Source organism: Narcine bancroftii, chromosome 3 (assembly GCF_036971445.1).
Source record: "Narcine bancroftii isolate sNarBan1 chromosome 3, sNarBan1.hap1, whole genome shotgun sequence".
NCBI lineage: Eukaryota > Metazoa > Chordata > Chondrichthyes > Torpediniformes > Narcinidae > Narcine > Narcine bancroftii.
This window is the reverse complement of record NC_091471.1, coordinates 239451983-239470529: the sequence shown is the minus strand read 5'-3', so window position 1 is coordinate 239470529 and position 18547 is coordinate 239451983. Positions and strand designations below refer to the sequence as shown.

The 18547-nt window shown below is 43.7% G+C and overlaps 1 protein-coding gene across 2 annotated transcripts in view; it reads left to right on the top strand.

Moving 5' to 3' along the window:
* Nucleotides 1-18547, top strand: part of camsap3 (calmodulin regulated spectrin-associated protein family, member 3) — a 138787-nt gene that overhangs the window by 83228 nt on the left and 37012 nt on the right. For both annotated transcript variants that reach the window (XM_069927219.1, XM_069927218.1), the window contains exon 5: nucleotides 17742-17880. In XM_069927219.1, the coding sequence (XP_069783320.1) occupies nucleotides 17742-17880 (139 nt within the window). The remainder of the gene's footprint in view (nucleotides 1-17741; nucleotides 17881-18547) is intronic.

Sequence of the window (18547 nt, the reverse complement as noted above, 5' to 3'; positions counted from 1 at the left end):
GGATGGTTTGTTTCTATGCTGTAATGTTTATGGTTCTATGGGTGGGTTTACCTAAAACCAGTAAGATCAGTATTCATGCCACTAGCTTCAAGACTGTCTAGGAGGAACATGATGTCTTCTTCAGATACACATAGGAAATTGTGGGGGGCAGGGAGGGAGGGAGGGAGGGAAGTGAAAATGGAAGGTCACAGTTAGACCCCTAGACAGAGCATAGGTGTCTGGCAAAGCAGTCACTCAATCATTGTTTGGTCTCGCCAATGCAGAGGAGACCACAAGGGGTACAATGAGTGCAGTAGATCTTCTTCTTTGGCTTGGCTTCGCGGACGAAGATTTATGGAGGGGGTAAATGTCCACGTCAACTGCAGGCTCGTTTGTGGCTGACAAGTCCGATGCGGGACAGGCAGACACGGTTGCAGCGGTTGCAGGGGAAAATTGGTGCCTGGAACCCTTTTTCATAATATGAGGATCGGGATTGTTTGTTTTTTATTGTCATGGGTGTCAAGCCACAGAGGAAAGTTTTGTTTTGTGTGCTGTCCAGGCAAGTGAACTGATGTAGTTAGTGGAAGGGCCCAGATGAGATGTGGCAGAAGGTATGAGAGGAGGAGCGATAGGTAGAGCAAGAAACCATGAGGACTGATTAAAGAGAAGTACAAGGCCACATCTTTTACTCGTGGGAGGTGTATAAGAGAGTATGATCATATCTCTCTAACACTGGTCCAATCAAAGCTGGATACGTTTACTATAACCTCTCACCTTTTGAATTATGCGCTCTTTGAAATGAACCCCACTACTTTGTTTTTTTTTAAACCAAAGCCTTGTTTCCTAATCTGTATTTGTTCATTGCATGTGCATCAGCAAGACCGGCAATTCCTGTTTTTCCCTAATGGTCCATTGGCGTACTTCCTCAGCCGTTATGGAAGGCAATCACGTTGCCAGGCCGGAGTTGCACCAATCCAGATGGCCTTTTATGCGGTCTGTTAGATTCATGGCAGCTGTCACCGAGTCTAACCTTTTTAAAATTCTGCATTATTTTATCTCAACAAATTCCCTTGCTGATATGGAGGGATTCAAGCTCTGTGTCTGCAGGCCCGGTCTTTGGACACGATACCAGTAATGTTACTGAGTAACGGCACATGGAATCCTGGGTTGCTCAATTTAGTTTGCCCCTTCCAACATGGACTTTTATTTCTTGGGATGCAAAATGTGAAAATAGCTACACTAAATTTAGGGGATTAGGTAAATTAGATAATTTTCAATGAAATCTTAATCTTCTGCACACCTTGTACTTTTGAATATGTCAGAATATTTAGCATGCACAGTCTGGAATTCAGGCAACCGGAAAAGAAAAATTGAGGAAAATAAATTTTAAAAATTAAAATTAAAAAGAGTAAAGTAAAATACGCATTTTAAAAATTGTAAATGTTCTCTGAAGTGACATATCAACCTTTGGTGAAGATGGGAGCAAATATTCAGCCTTGGTCGGGCTTTGCTCGTAGCAGCTGTTTGAATAAAGTTGTGTGAAACAGCGATGGCATCGCCCAGGATGAAGAGCTGGTTGATGCCGCTCGCCATTGGGGCAACTCTCTTAGAGTGTCTCCTTATCCCTGCTTAGTAAGAGTCGCCCCCAGTCAGAGGCTTCATCTGTACACTTGGGAGGGGGGGGTGTTAATTATCTACAATGTTATTGTTCATCTTTCGGGCGCCTCAGTGAAGGGGGAGGAACCTGCAGATGCAGCAATGGTTAAATGTTCTCAAAGAATATGACTGATAATATAGTAAAATGCTTTAAGGTTTATATATTCATGCAAGTGAGGTTTGTTCAGTGTGGTATTTTTGTCTTTCAAACTGTTTATTTTTAATGCAGGTGTATTAGGCATTGTAAGAGTAAGTCTCAAGCAACCGGAAAATACACTGATCTGGCATCTACCAATCCCCATCAGTGCTGGATACCAGGGGTTTTACTGTATTTAGTATTTCTTCTAATGCCTGCTTGACATCTGAAGCACTTTTAATGAAGGAATTCACTTGCTTCTCCTCTTTCTCCCCCCCTTCTTTCCCTGTTGATCTCTGATCTCTGTCTCTCCCTCCCTCCCTCCCCTCTTCTCTCTCTCGCTCTCTCTCTCTCGCTCTCTCTCTCTCCCCGCGAACACCCTGTCTCAACAGTGCCCCACCAAGTGGTATTGGAAGCTAGTTCCTGTAAGTCCACCTCTCAACTTTTACTGCCTCACACCTGAACCCCCACCCCCCCTGCAAATTCCTGTCCCTTTTATCTTTTTGTTTTTGAAGAAAGGAGCCAACTTTGATCGTGAGTGTTGTTGAGATGATGTAAAACTGTCAACCTTCATAACGTGTGTCTGCTGATCATTGTCCTTTTTTTTAAAGATTGACCCTTCTAAGAGGGGAGGGGGCTGCATGTGTGACTCTTCACAAGCAAAGGAAACTGGGATCATTTGCTGTGCCAGTTTTTAGAAAAAAATTAAAAATAGCTTGACTTTCATTGAGAATCATATCGTGCTCCATACATTATTTTGTAAGATCAATGGCTGATTTATGTAGGAAAATTCCACTGTACAAGTTATTTCCCTCTGGGTCTGGGTATTTAGATTCAAATTAATTGACAGAGGGCACTAAATAAGTTATTTCACTTTGAGTATTGGGGGCCAGGTTCTTCAAGGATGATAGAAGTGGAACCTTCTCCAACTTTAACAGGGGCTTGGATGGACACTCAAAGATCCCATTTCTGTGGACAAAGAAGTAAAACACAATGATGGAAAATCTCAGCGGGTCAACCAGTGACCTTCATATAGAACAGATAAAGCCATATACCAAACGCTTCGGGCTTGAGCCCTTCATCAAGGTAGAAGAAAGAGAGCTGGGAATGGGGACAATCCTGGTCCATTTGTTTGGCTTACCTGGACATGATGGGCTGAATAGCCTCCTGTGCTGTAAATGTCTGTGATTATATAAAACAATCCCCTGTAAAAGAGGAAACCATTTTCATGAGGATGGAGCGCTTATTTGGGAGGGGTTGGGGCGGACTGTTCATCGTTCTCCCTTCAACTTTCCCCAGAAACATCAGTTAGTGTTTTTTTTGCCTCAAATCTACCATGACAGATCAAGATTATCTTAAAGTGGCCGGGAACTTCTTCAGTGGTGGGGTTGGGGGTGGTGGAATCTTGCCGAGATGGGCGCGTTTTGTGTGGAGGAGGCCGCGAGGTGGTTCCCGACGCTCTGCTTCTCAGCTATGCGGCGGTTCATGCTCTGAACGTTGGTCACTTGGATGTCCCTCTGACTGGGTGGGGCCCAGTGCATGAGCTGGTCAAATGAACATCATGGCTAAGGAACATGGGGAAGAATAACAGTGAGGCGATCTCCTTTTGACAAGAGGGAAGCCAACAAACCAAAAATTGATGGCATCAGTTGTTCCAATCACTGCAGTAAAAAACTGCACCGAAATGCTGGAGGAACTCGGCCGGTCTTTCAGCATCCATAGGGAATAAAGATCCAGTCACTGCAACAGGTGGATAACTATACATTGAGTACCAGGATGTACCATTCAATGACATCCACATTCAAGAGATGAGAAAAAAAATATCTCAAAGGCTTGAAGGATTTTGTCTCTTTGGATTTGAGATTTTTCTCCACTTTCCTTTATCAATGTGATCTATGTCTGATATATAACCACGTTTGTGTTGCTTCCTTGAATGTAATACTTCATTGAGGCTTCGCTCCTGGTGAATCAGTGACAGTACTAGCTCTGTGTGAGTAATCCTGATAATCTTCAATGTCTTTCTCTTCAAGTTCCTGGTCAGTGATTGCATGATTCCCTGTTGTCTGGATCCATAATACTGTATGTATTTGTGTAATAGTCGATACCCATATAAAAGTCAAACTTCCTCATTTTAGGCCAAAAAATCTGGTATTTTCTATATATCTCGTGTAAAAGTCAAACCCCCCCGTCCCCATTGTAGGTTCGAGCCATGCACCCACAGGAGTTCTCAACTGTGGAGACTCGCCTAGGCCCCTAGGTCCTGGCCGCCCACCCATCCAAGCTCCCGACGCCCTGAACGCAGACTTCCCACCCAGTCCTGGCTACTCACCCACCCATCTGAACTCCCAACCCCTGGAATGACACAGCTACTTGCCATGGTCAAAAAGTAGCACAAGTGTAATAGTCAATCCCTAAATTTTGCTCTAAAAATAGGTCCCCAAAATTAGACTATTTTACATGAGTATATACAGTAAATCTTCACTTTAAAGCACTTTTCTCTGGTCATTTTTTTTGTGAATCCAACAAATAAGTTAGCTGGGCTTCTCTTGGTTGGAAGAGGGATGTTAGGTGGAAGAAAAAAGAAGAGGACCATAAATCCAGTGAAATAAAAAACTCCCGGGGGGGGGGGTCAAACACTGGGGGAGAGAGGAAGGAAGTGGTCAAAGAACTTTCAAACAGGCTGAATCCAGCAGGGGAGTGGGAACTGATATTAAAGGTGCCAAAGGTTGAGATGGTCATGAACAAAGTGCCATGTTTAGTTTAGCTCCCCTCCGCTGTGATTTGCAGAGTGGGAAACAAGTTGGAGTTGAATGTCACCGATTTGTAAATGTCAACTTTTCCCAGTTGACCTGACCTCCGATTCATCCAGGGGCGTCCAAGATTGGTGGGCAATGTTGAGGCTTGGTCAGGTGGTCATTGGGTGCTTGTTTTCGACCTCTTCGTTACATGGATTGATCGCAGAAAGATGGCAGCCATGCAGGGCCCTGAGCTTTCTCCAGTTTTCCTGGTAAACAGTAGAGTTTAAATGTCTGGGGCAACTTAATGAATTGCACTGGGGTGAGGAGTCATTTTGGAGGAGCAGTAGTGTTAGCTGTTGTATCTGTGGATCAGACATTATCCACGCTGCCTCCAACCCCAGAGCAAGAACAAGGAATTTTAACTTCCCTGTAATTAAGTTTAATTATTAAAATAAAGGCACTAGACCTATTTTGTCATTTAGTTCAGCAGCCATTTTAAAACTGGCCATCTATTTACAGGCATTGTGTAGACGGAGATGGGAATCCCAGAATCCTTTGCTTTGAGAGTGGATGTTAACAATACTTTATTTCCGTGTCAGGATTTGAATACATGTGAAAGTCGTTTGGTGTGTCTCTTAGATCATTCCATCGGATGTGGCCTTGAACGGAATCTGTGCTGAGTTTGGGATTGAAGGCAGTGGGATGCTAGAGGTGTGATCCCAGTGGAAGACCACCCTCTGCAAGACTAGGGTTGGAATGCAGCGAGAACTGCATTCTCTCCCGCTCACACCACTGTTTATAACTGGGAGATTTAAAGAAAACTACCTCTAAAAGCAGAAAGAGTTTTGCCATGCACGTGCTGCATTTCCATTCGAGATGCTGATAATCTTTCTTTGTGAAGGAGAGGCACAGAACATTGAAATTATCAGCAAAACTGCAAATGGGGAAAGTGGTGGAGCAAGCCAACGTTGGGATGCACAAAAGCACCCTGCTGGGTGAACTTCAACTCTACAAACTGATGTACCGTGTCCACATGGTCATTTTAGACCAAAGAAAACCCCAATTCCCAACTGTATCACAGAAAAGGGAAAATTTCTCACATTGGAAGTGCTGTGAGCCATCGATTCTTCTGCTGTGAAAACTACCTGTGGCTTAGGTGTGATTTAAGTCCAAACCAGGTGGCCCATCAATATCAGCACGAGAACCAGAGCAAATGTGGAGAAAGGGGTTCTCCAAAATCCAAATCCAATGGGAATGAATAATAGCATTTTCAACGCAAAAGAAGATCACAGAGAGACTCTTTGTAATTAATGTTTGGCCTTCCAATACCCTATTTCTCTAACCTCCCTCTGTCTTACTAAAGAGGCATGTTTATACCTCTACACTAGTTCTACCTCAGGGGAAGAGACTTGCCCATTGACCCAGCTTCATTCCTTCCCTTTAATTCCAGCCACTGTGATCTGAATTGGTACCATTTGATTTGTTTTATCTCTTGTTCTCACCTACAGAGCAGTGAGTAGCTGATATCGGAATCACTGCCTCAGTCTGGGCTTAATTCTCCTTCATTGACCACACTAATGAGTAGGTGGGAGCATGGGGTAGAGATGGGATCAGAAGGGGTTGAAATTCCCCCCAGGCTAATAGACTGCCAAGTATTGTCCAGTTTTGGCAAGATGGGCAAAGTAATGTTGACCTGTGTCAACATCTTCTCAAGAGAGGTGGGTGTGCTACTTTAGTTGAGGTGCATTGGTGTGTTCTCGCTTGAGGAAGTTCAACCCTTGGGCCAATGAATTGGAATGCACCTGGGTGCAATTTTTGAAGTCTGGGTGAGACCCTTCGACACAACCCATGGACTGCTCTAAGAGACCGCCAGTCTGTTTCCTCACTGTCTCGCCCAACACTGACTGCATGCTGGTCACCTGACAGATCTCGGCTCTTTCTCTTTGTGGCTGGGTCGAGTACAATGCGTTTATGCTTCTTTTTTTGCCATTGCATTCAGCATGCCATCGCTTTTTGTTTGAAGGAGTCTGAGAAAAAGCCTCCTATGGTAACGTATCTCATTAGTTCAATCAATTTGTCTTTAGTTTCCTTTTGTGAGAGGGGGGATGTGGAAGTAGGGTGGGTCTGAATAGGACTGCATTATTCCTTCTTAAACAACAGGCCTAAGTGGGTTTCAGGACGCTAAAATATCTGCCTTCCGTGCTTACGAACCTGAGGCAAGTTGGTGAGAAATTTTATCGTGGGGAAAGAAAATGATCCAGAAACGTTTGTGCTAATCTTTGTGCATAATAGAAGGTACTTAACCCCAACAGGCCCTATTTCAGAATCAGAATTTATTGTCATGAACATGTCACGAAATTTTTTGGTGTTTTGCAGCAGCGTCACAGGGCAAACATTTACATAAAGTCCATAGCCAAATAAATAAAAATAGAGTAAGAGAAAGTCAAGGTAAGGCAGTGTCTGTGGTTCATTGATCATTCAGGAATCTGATGGCAGAAGGGAAGAAGCCGTCCTTGTGCCGCTGAGAGCTCGTCTTCAGGCCCCTGCACCTCCTTCCTGATGGTAGCAGAGTGAAGAGGCCATGGTCTGGGTAATGGGGGGTCCTTGAGGATATAGGCTGCTTTTTTAAGACACCACCTCTTGTCGATGTCTTTGATGGAATGAAGTCTGGTGCCTGTGATGTCACAAGCCGAGTTCACAACCCTCTGGAGTTTTTTCCTGACCTGTGTGTTGGCACCTCTGTAGCAGGCAGTGATGCAACCAGCCAAAATGCTCTCCACAGTACACCTGTGGAAGTGTTCGAGAGTGATTGGTGACATACAGAATCTCCTCAAACACCCCGCAAAGTATAGCCGCTGGCGAGCCTTCTTCATGATGGCATCGACGTGAAGACTCGAGGACGGATCCTCCAGGAGGTGAGGTGGTTGATCCTCTCCACCACTGAGTCCTCAATGAGGACTGGTTTCAGAGTAAGTCTGCGTGGTTAAAGTAAGGGAAGAGATGCCTACAAGCCCTTTAAAAAGTGATCATATTGAAAGGTACCCAGCTACTGCTTAATTGTGATTTGTTTGGCCATTTTTACACAATTTTGTCACCAAATTTATCTTTATAGATTGATGGTGATTTATATAGGGTCTATTTTCCTTTTATGCTCTTAGTACATGATCCTGAAAATTGTACCTTGTTCTCCCAGAGAACAGGTTTTAATCTGTTGAGTACAAATGTGGACGTGCATGTTTTGCCGGTTGGATGGAGTAGTGGTTGCCCCTCTCCTGCCCTCAGTGATCCAGGTTCAACAGAAGAACCTTAGGAAGAAGAGTAGACTAGGAATCGGCCTCTGGCCCCTCGAGCCGCTCAGTGAGATCACGGCCGATCTAATGATGGGCTCATCCCCCACCTACCTGCCCTTTCCCCCGTATCTCTTAACCCCCCCACTCCTTCAGGGCAGGCATCCCTCGAAGAGATTTTGCACTGGATTGTTGTATGGAATCCTGTAAATCGAGTCAATAATCCCTAAATATTTATATATATTTATTTTATATTACGTGCTGTGCCGAGTGTTCCTCATGGTCCGCAGAATCGTCACTTTGTCAGATTGTTTACGTACAGCTATGTGGTAATAGAATTGAACTTAAAATAACCCCACAGAGAAGAATGTTTGAGGTGGGAGTTCTGACATGCGGAAAGCTCTGGGTGCAGGTGATTGATTAAGATAGACGGCAGCAGGAAATGGTCCACAGGCAGCTGCTGGTCGATGTGTGCTTTGAGGATGATGATCAGTGGCCAGTACCGGAGGGCTGGGGGGTGGGTGTGTACAGGCCAACATGTTGGGTGGAGGGGGGGGGGGAATGCCTCGCCTCATTTTTCTGACAGCACCTCAGTCATCTGGAGGCAAATGTCAAACACAGAGCTGAACTAGAAAGAGTAACAGAAATGCAGTCAGCATTTCAAAATGCTCCTTCAGAACCATCTGAGAAGAACAACTGTTCAAATTGCAGGTGCTCAACTGTGTTCTGCGGCAAATGACCCCATTATTCGACTTCTCCCCATGATGTTTTGGAGTTTTCAGTTCTGGTTCTTGTCCTAAGCATATTCAGAACAGGAAGCCAGGGAATGGAAGTTGAGGAAGTTGAAGGAAAAGAAAGCCATAGAGTTCGGTAGCTCAGAAACATATTGCAGCCCTTTCAGGATTCCTTTATTGTCATGTAATAATGCAGAAAATGTAATACTATGCAAAATTTCCTTCTGTCTGCCGTAAGGTCGTTGTTAGTGACGCCCAGCACCCCTCATAGTATGGGAAGCAAAAGAGAGTCAGGCGTTGAGTGTCCGTGGATTCACCTCCAGTGCTCTGGTTCATCAGCCACCTGAGCTCCGATGTGATCAGGAAGTGCCTGAAATCCTTCAGGAGCCCCTTTTGGCCCTGCGCAACCTCTTGAATCCCAGCTCCAATACCTGGTTCCACCCAGGTTGGTCCCATCTCCTTGCACTTGGCCCATGTCCCTCTAAACCTTTCCTATTCATGTACCTTTCTAAACATCTTCTGAGGGTTAACTTACCCACCTCCATCATTCTTTCTGGCCACTCATACCCACTATGCTCTGTGCCCCACTTATACCTTTCACCTTAAACCTTAGGTTTCCCTACCCTGGGATAAAGCCTAGAGATATTTACCTTATAAATGCCCCTAATAATTGCAAAAACGTCTACAAGCCTCCCTCAGCCTCCAGGGACAAAAGTCTTAACCTTTCCGGCCTCTCCAAAGACCTCAAGCCGACCAGCCCCTGCAAGATTCCGATGAATCTTTTCTGCATCCTTCTGGCTGAACAATATCCTTCCGATAGCTGGGTGATTAAAATGGCGCACGATATCCACGTGCAGCCTCACAATTGGAACATGAGGTCCCTGCTCTAAGGGTAATAACAAAGTCTAAAACCTTGGGCATCAGAAGTCGAAGCTGCGATTGGTTCAGAGTTTTGAGTGAATAATGAAAGTCTGATTGTAGTAAAAGCACAGAAATGCTGGAGAAACCCAGCCAGTCTCACAGCGACCGTAGAAAGTAAAGATACATCACCGATGTTTCGGGCCTGAGCCCTTCCTCAAGGTTTGAAAAATGAAGGTATGAAACTTGAAGAAGGTCTCAGGGCCCGAAACATCAGCTTTGTATCTTTACCTCCCACGCGTGCCGCAAGATGGCCAAGTTCCTCCAGTATTTTTGTGTTTTTTGGCAATATTCCAGGAGCAGCTGGGAGTTTTCCCGGGTCTCTCTCACTCCATTAAGTGGGCAATCTCACGGCTGTCAATGGGAATCACATTGCACCAGGTGCAACACGACCTCATCACGTGATCCCTACAAGATCAACTGTAATACAAAGGCGTATCCCCACCATTTTACCTAATACAATGGATCAAAACCTTGAAGCTATATTCGACTCAATGTCAGGCAGACTTACTTATTACTACAACAGAATAGGTGGCCATTTGACCAATGCTGGCTCATAGCACTCCCATCAGTCCCGTTTCCCTGTCCCCCTTTAATCTGCCCTCCCTGCTGCTATCAAGCTCTACGACCATGTACTCCCCCAGACTCACTTCTACAACCATGTGTATCATATCCAATTAACACCTATCGTGGTCTGTAATCCACCCCCTGCCATTCTCTTTTCACCATCTCTTTCACCTCCCTGTTCTTTGCTCATACCTTGAGGAAAGGCTCAGGCCCGAAACATCGGTAATGCATCTTTCCCTCCGACGGACACTGCAAGACCGGCTGGGCTCCTCCAGCATTTCATGTTTCACACCATTCAACAATCTCACAGCCTACGGGAGGAAGCTGTTTCCCAGCCTGGCAGCTTCTGTCCCTCCGTCCCGATGGTAGTGGGTCAAGGATGAAGAACTTGATCCTGACACACAACCAACTGGAGTCGGGACATTATTTCCCATCTGTTGAAGTCTGCGAGGAGAAGATGTAGGAAGGGAGACCAAGTGTTGAAGGAGATGCTCATCTTTGTTGGATGGGGCATCAAGTACAAGCCTGGGGGGCCATGCTTTGACTGCAGGATGTTGTGAGGTTTCACCTGGCACCGTGTCCACATGTGGTCACTGCACTTTAGGAAGAAAGTGATTAAGCTAGAGAGGGTGCAGAAACGATTCACAGGGATGTTGCTGGGAATAAGGTCTTGAGTTCTAAGGAGGGATGGATAGGCTGGGACTTTTCTCCCTACAGTGTAGAAGGCTGTGGGATGGGGGAACCTTTACAGAGGTTTATAAAATCATGAGGGGCTCAGATATGGTCACAAGATTTTTTATCCCCCAGGTTAGTTGTGCTCTAAAACTAGAGGACATGGATTTAAAATGAGAGGGGGGAGGATTTAAATGACAGGGGGGTGTTTGTATGTGAAATAAGCTACCAGAGGAAGTGGTGGAGGCAGATACATTTGAACAGGTACTTTAGTGGGAAGGCTTTAGTACAGCCATTCTTAATGGAGCCCCAAGACGTCCTTGGGGGTCACGGAACATTTAAGTGAAAGCCTTGCTTTCTTTTCACCTCACGCAATGCAAATATTTTTCACGTACAGGTCGAAATGCCTTTATCTGAAATGCCTGGGACCAGAAGTGTTTCGGATTTTGGAACACCATTTAAGAAAATGCGCTCACTCACTCAGACCAAAAGATACATGCATTCACATTACAATACAAATATTCATATCTGTGCAATTTAACTGAAGTAGACATATGATGAAAAATCTACACTCATTGGGGAAACATGTTTACCCTGCATAACGAAGCTAGACCGTTTCTGTGAAACCTTTTGTAAGGTGAAATGGCACAAAATGAAGAACCGTTCACCATTAGTGAAGGCTATTTTCGTAAAAGTGAAAACTTATTCAAATTTCTTTTAGGAAGCGAACACAGGTTTCGCCATAAAGGTGAATTTTCGTAAAGCGGGGTATACCTGTATTGTGTTAAAGTGCTGGGACTGATAATGGCCCAAACCCTGGAACTCATCCCTTAGAACCTTGGGTAGGATTTTTGCTTTTGTTTGCCTGTCTTGTTCAGTTTGTGTTTCAGGCATTTATAGTATTGAATCTGTTTCAGTCGCCAATCAGAACATTCAGGTCTTCTCAAAACAGTGACCTGCCATGTGTACGTTTAAGACTTTGCATGCAGCTCCTTGAACCTTACTGTGGCCCAACAATTGAAATTGAAACTCGTCAGCGTTTCAGTGGTCGGCAGGTTGGGGCTAAGGCAGGCCTTGGGAGCTGCATGGTGGTTATCCTTTGAACATCTTGCATCTGGAAGCCTTGTGCTAGAGACTTGATTTCACAGTCCTCCCAAGTGAAGCCCTGGGGGAGTGGTTACAAGGCGCGATGTGGTTTGGATGAGATGTTACATGAAAGCCTTGTTCTGCTCCTCCAAACAAAGGCCCCACCCACGCATCAAAGGGCTGGAACCTCTCCCCAACCCTCACCAATGATTGTCCCTCAACCAAGACCATGAAAGCAGGTTAATTTGCTGGGTCTTCCCTGCCAGCTTCTGTATCCCCATAGCAACTACACACCAAAGCCACATTGGCATGCTTGGGCATTTGGATGTCCCCACAGGAGAATTGTAGCCAAAGTTCTTCCTCCCTCCGTCGCCCACCTTTTGTTCAATTTGAACATGTACAATTTTAGCAAAAATACGGAGGAGGGAGATGCAGGAGGCTCCACCTCCCATTCGTTTCCAGTTTACAAATACACATGGTACCCTAACCCCAACCCTTGGGAGTGCCCTGGAGCTATGCAGAGACTTCATGTCATGGTGGGAGGTCAAATCACTTCAGTTTCAAGATTCTTATATTTCATGTAGTAAAACAAACAAAAAATGATACGACACTAAATTTCCTTTAGGTAGGAAAAGATTCACCATCAACATTGCCTGGCATCAACATTACAATAAGAGAAAGAGAAGTTAAAAGGGAGTTTTCCCACCCCCAGAGGCACTGAGTGTCCATGGATTCGCCTCCAGTGCTTCTGCAGCCACACAGTCTTCGGCCCAAACTGTCAGGATCCCAAGCTCCAGACCTCTGACATTAACTGGCTGAATGAAGTCCAATCATCCAGGAAAATGTTTTCACCCCTAAAACCTCATTTCTCCCTCTGTGGCTGCTCTCTGACCCACTGAGTAACTCTAGCAGGTTTTCTTTCTTTTGCTGGGGGTGGCCAAACCTTTTTGGTTGAGGGCCTCATACAAAAAAAATACAAGGAGTCAAACAATATCAAGGTTGGAAGTTTTCAACCAGTTCTGCAAGAAAAAATTTTTAGACCAGAAACCCCCTGTGCTGTTGAAGATTCATTTTCTATCAAAATAACTACAGGACACTGCTGAACAGTTCAACAGTTGACATTATAGTATTTTATTGATGTGCTCACATATTACAGTAGGCATTTTTGCATCTGCTGCTCTTAAATTTAGTTTAAATCAATGGTTCTCAACCTTTTTCTTTCCACTCACATTCATTTTAAGTAATCTTTATGCCATCGGTGCTCTGTGATTAGCAAGGGATTGCTTAAGGTGGTATTTGGGTGGGAATGGAAGATTAAGATTAATTGCTCGAGACCCAATTGTTTCTGAAATATTTTGCTTGAGAAAAATTGTCATTGACCCATTTCCTTTGGAGTTATGAAACCCTGCACTTAACGAGTCAATTAGGTATGATAAAATAGTGGTGTTCAAACTTTTTCTTTCTATCCACTTACCACCTTAAGCAATCTCTTACTAATAGAGCATGTGATCCTATACCGATGGCATAGGGATTACTTAAAGTAGTATGTGAGTGGAAAGAAAAAGGTTGAGAACTACTGGTTTAAATAAATACAATAACATTCTTTAAAACTCTCATTCAAACAGCAGTGCAAAGTCAAAAGCTGGGGGAAAAATCAGAACTGGATAAAAATGAATAAAGGAACATTCCTCAACAATTCACAGTGAATGCAATTTACCGCCCAAGTGTCCACCTTCATGATTATGATGCGAGATGTAAATCTGTAGATTGGCTGTTAAAGTTAACAAATTCCTTGCAAATCGAACAAATGCACTTCCCTTTGACTTCTGTGAAAAAGTATTCATTTTCCCACCGTGTCTGAAATTTTCGGCCCTCCCTTCTTTTCGGTTCCGCTGTGTTTAATCAACTGAGGCAAATTATTTCATTGCAACGGTTTGTCTAGTAGTTATTCAAAATGGCAGCGACATCTAGTGTTGAAACCATGAAGTGCAATGTACATGCATTGTAATTTATTGTTAGCACTTAACAGGCAATATTCTATTTTAGTTTTAAAACTTGTACTTAAAAATGGGCAACGGGCCACGGTTAGCCCAGGGTGGGGGCTGTAACTTGGCCACCCTGGTCTTAATGGCTGTTGAAATGATTGCAATGTAGTGTATATCAACTGTATTTTACAAAGGAATAATGCAGTCCAACATGAAATGGCATCTCTTTACTTTTTCACTTCACATAAAAATCTGTTTGATTTTATTTCTGTGCACCGTGTGCTTGCAGTGGCCATAGTGTCTTTTTCCATTCCAGTGCATGTACCATTCAATCCATCCCACCAGGAGTTGGCATGAGAGTTCCTTACAAAGCTTTTTTTAAATTTTGGAATGCTATATAATTACTGTCTTGCAGTGTAATTGACCAAAGTTTGTTATTCCAACTTTAAAAAGAAAACTAACCTTTTAAATGAACGTTGTACTGTGAATGCAACTGTTGAATTGTGCAAGGTTTGAAACAGCCAACCACTGGTATCAAATTTAGCCGAGGAGGGTTTTCCTCATGTTCAGATCGGAAGAAAATTTGGCCTCCGATATTCATTTCTTTTCTAATCTTTGCAAGTGTGACGGGCTAATTTTGATTTTTAAAAACTAATTTTTAATTGGCTGTAAGAGTTTCTCTTATTGATGCTGAGTAAACACTGTTTAAACAGTGACTAGTCTTGGTAGTGAGTGCTTAGTTCAAGGGAGTGGAGCTGACTGGATTCCTGCTGAGTATCTCCGGCATTTTCAGTTTTATTGGATGGTTCTCTTGCAAAGTGTTGGACTATCTTTGAGCTAATGTGATCAGTGCTAGCTTGAAGATGACATTGGTCACGTAAGCTGAGTCCCCGATCAGATCAACAATGATCTTAATGAATGGCAGAGTAGCCTCGATGGCTTTAACCCGTCTCTACTCTTTCAAATAAAGGACCTCCCCACCCACCCCTGCATATCTGCCCCTCCAAGGGAATACCCAATCACTTCAATCGATAATTGGATTTAAATGGCATTGGCTGTAGTTATGATGCTTGTTGCTTATTCGAGATGCCCAGTAGGATTTGAGGCCCAGGTGATAGCTGTTCAGTCCATTCAGTATGAGCCATGTCCAAGTAGAAAAATCCCTTCAAACTCATTTTGTATTTGTTTTCCCAGTGTCCGTCCAATTCCCATTTGAATCTCTTGCTTCTGTGTCTACTGACCCCACAGCGGTCTGATAATGCTGGATAATTTTTTTCAAGTGGTTTGCTTCCTGAATTAAAATTGGGGATTATGATGGACAACTTCAAGCTGAACACAAAGATGGTTTCAGATATGCTGAATCATGTAGGACGTTGGAGAAACATTAAATTAACTTTGGTTGAATTTACCATGTTTAATCACATAACGATGCTGACACGTTGCGTTAGTTCAACTGACCTAAAAATGTTTTGCCGCTGACTTTTGTTTGTACTCAGCATCTGATGCCTCTCATGTCAGTGTCCAACAATAGTCAGCTATCTTGGTGGATTCCAGTTGCCCTGATTTCATTTTTCTATGGCTCATGCTCATGCTGGTGAAACCTTTCACTGTGTTCGTCACTGACGGCACCAAAATCAGCAGGGAAGACGTCCAAGTGCAAAAGCAGGAAATGAATTTTCAACAAAATGTTGCATTTCATAGTTTTGTCTGCTTGAAGTAGACTTAAAATATGACAGGAAATCACAACAATAGGTTGTATCTAAATAGTTTGTGATTGGAAAATTTTAAGGCTATTTTCATGATCAGAAGCCCAAAATCCATAGAATACACCCAAAGTGTTCAGGAAGCAAAATCTTTGTTGTTCACTGTAATATTCACCTCAAGCTCCCCTGTATGTCCTTGAGCCAGTGTTACTGGAGCTCCATCCATGTAACCATCAGACTCTAGAATTAACCCCTCAAATCATTCTGCCCTAAATTTTAATTTAGAGATACGGCATGGTAACAGGCCCTTCCTGCCCATGAGGCCATCCACACAAATACACCCAATGACCAATTAACCTTCCAATTCTGAACGTCTTTGGAGCGAGGGTGTAATCTAGAGCACACGGAGGAAACTCGTGGGGAGAGTGACCATGGCGGATTTGAACGCAGGGCACTGGTGCTATAATGGCTTTCTGTTAATCACTGTGCTAACTAAGCCTGTTCAAAGGAAGGGTATCTTTGTCCATTGGCTCTATCAATACCTGCCAGTAGACTGGCATTGGTTCTTACCACTTCACCACTCTTCTTCCACCCTCACTCGTTTCAAAATATTGATCTCTTCTTGTGGTTTATTGGGTTCTGTTTGTCCTGTTCTATTCACCTGCACTGACAGATGTGAAATTTCTCCCAGCTACTTTGAGCTGAAGCTTTCCCAGTGTCAGCTTTTAATGCTTCGATTGGGAGATCTGCTCAGTATAAATTAAAACAATTTGAATCCAGACTGAATGATGGACACATCTGTATATCCCACCCGGACCTCTGTTCTTCTCTCCTTTGTGTTTATTTTTTAATTAAAAAAAAATATAGACATACAACTCAGTAACAGGCCCTTCTAGCCCATGAGTCCATACCCATCCAATTGACCTACAACCCATGAACGTTTTGAAGGGTGGGAGGAAACTGGAGCATCCTGAGGAAACCTCAGGGAGAACGCACAAACCCCTTTACTGACAGTATGGGATTTGAGCCCAGGTCCCGATCGCTGGCGCTGTAACAGCATTGTGCTAACCGCTGCGTTAACCATGCTGCCCTTTCAAATATTCATTTACCGAATGAGGACGTCACAGTCAGCTATGGGCCCGCCACAGTTCCATGTAGGAAAGATGACGGTAAACGTTTCCTTGAGCCTCTGGTGGGCTTCGTGGTCCTTCCAGAGTGTTGCTGGATAGGGAATTTGAAGAGTTAAATTTATACCCAGTGTGGCTAATATCCCTGCAAATGCTTCTAGCGGATAATCCTGTACAATGCAAAATATCACATTATAGATACTCATTTCATATTCTCATCTACAAAGGATTTTACCATCTTTTGAGACTTGGCTAAATCGCCTTTATCCAATTACTAAATACTTTTAATGCTAATAAATTAATGGTTCTGATTAATGGTTTGCAACCTCCCTGTGGTTTATCTCCCTATATCTCACCTGATCCTTGGCCAAGCAGTCAACTAATCAGGATGCCAAGCCTGTGATTGGAGGGGTTTCTGCCTGACTGCCTTGCATTGTGCATCAGATGACCTGCTGACATAAAGGAGCTTTTGCGTGTTTCAAGTTCATTCAGTTTGCAACCCCTCAACCTTGAGCTTTGACCTTTGAGGTTGCCTGTGAATGATAGCATGAAAGGACTCCAATGGGGTTACAGAGAGGACAAGTGACCTTAATGCCTCTAATCAGTTCAGATATGTGCATCTCAGGAGGTGATTTGAGAGGAATTGGATTTAGAACTTTTAGTCATGGGATCTTTTCACTAACAAAGTATTATAATTTTTCTGAAAGAGATTTTCCCATGCAAGGGATGCCCTGAAAATACTTAATCAGAGCTTTTAAAGAATGCTTCTTAATGATCAGTTATATAACAGGTTCCCCCTTGTGCCCCAGACTCTCTCGTTTCTCTCCAGCACTGGACATGACTGAACTGAGGGAAATTAAAGGAGATGGTTTGCACTAACCTCAGTGTTAGAGGAGGTGGATAAATAGACTGGCACAGGATATGTAATGGGTGCATTTCTTACAGCCACGTTATCCCACAGAATTAATTACTATGGACTTGTCAACACGTTGTTAATTTTATCCCATTAGATTGCTAATAACTGAAGTTGAACCATACTCCTGGCTATTTCAATCCTTGTTACTGGTGATTGTCTCCCTCTCCAGCCCCGGTGCTGCAACCCACCTTGCCTGATCTGATTCCAAAGCTGAGATTTTGTTTCCCCTCTAACCAGATCCGTTATAGGAAGGATAAAGTACTGAGCAAACAGACTCCCTGCTTCCCCAACGTGACCCAGCTGAAGGATCTGGCCAACGGATGCGCAGTGGCGGCGCTGATACACCACTATTGCCCCGACGTGTTGCGTTTACAAGGTGAGTCGGGACCAAGAATCCATCAGTGGGAGATGAGGTTTCCATTTTGGATCGAAGAGACTTGGACCATGCATATGAAATAATCACAAACTGTTCCAATGGGATCTTGGTGGTTAGAAATATTGAGAAAACTCAACTTCTTGGGTCTCGCCCACCAAGAGAGAAATGGTCAATGTTTTTGCAGAAGTGGAAAGGTGTGAGAGAGAGAGAGCAAAGGATGGATTGTGTTGAAGGGGTTTGATGAAGGGCAGTAGAAGGGGGCTCATGCAAGGGGCAAACACCGGCTTGAACATCATTGATAGTTGCCTTCCTATACTCTCCACCATAGTGAAGAAGTTTCACCCAAATTACCCAGTGGATTTATCAGAGAACCACCATTTGCTTTAGGACCCTGGTGTGTCACCAGGGACAGGGCTCTATTTAGCGTCTTCCCAAACACCTCTTGGAAGCATCGTTTGAAAAGGAAACCTGATGGCAATTTGATGATACTCTTGATGTAAAGAAAGATATCCTGCCTGTAATTCCTATGAGTATTTTGAGTAAACATTTTTTCTATAAAATAAAAGTGAGGTAAAGTAAAATGTGGAGAATGGAATTCAGGAGGTCGGACATGAGCCTCTAACATTTCAGAATCAGGATCAGATTCAGAATTTATTGTCATGAATGT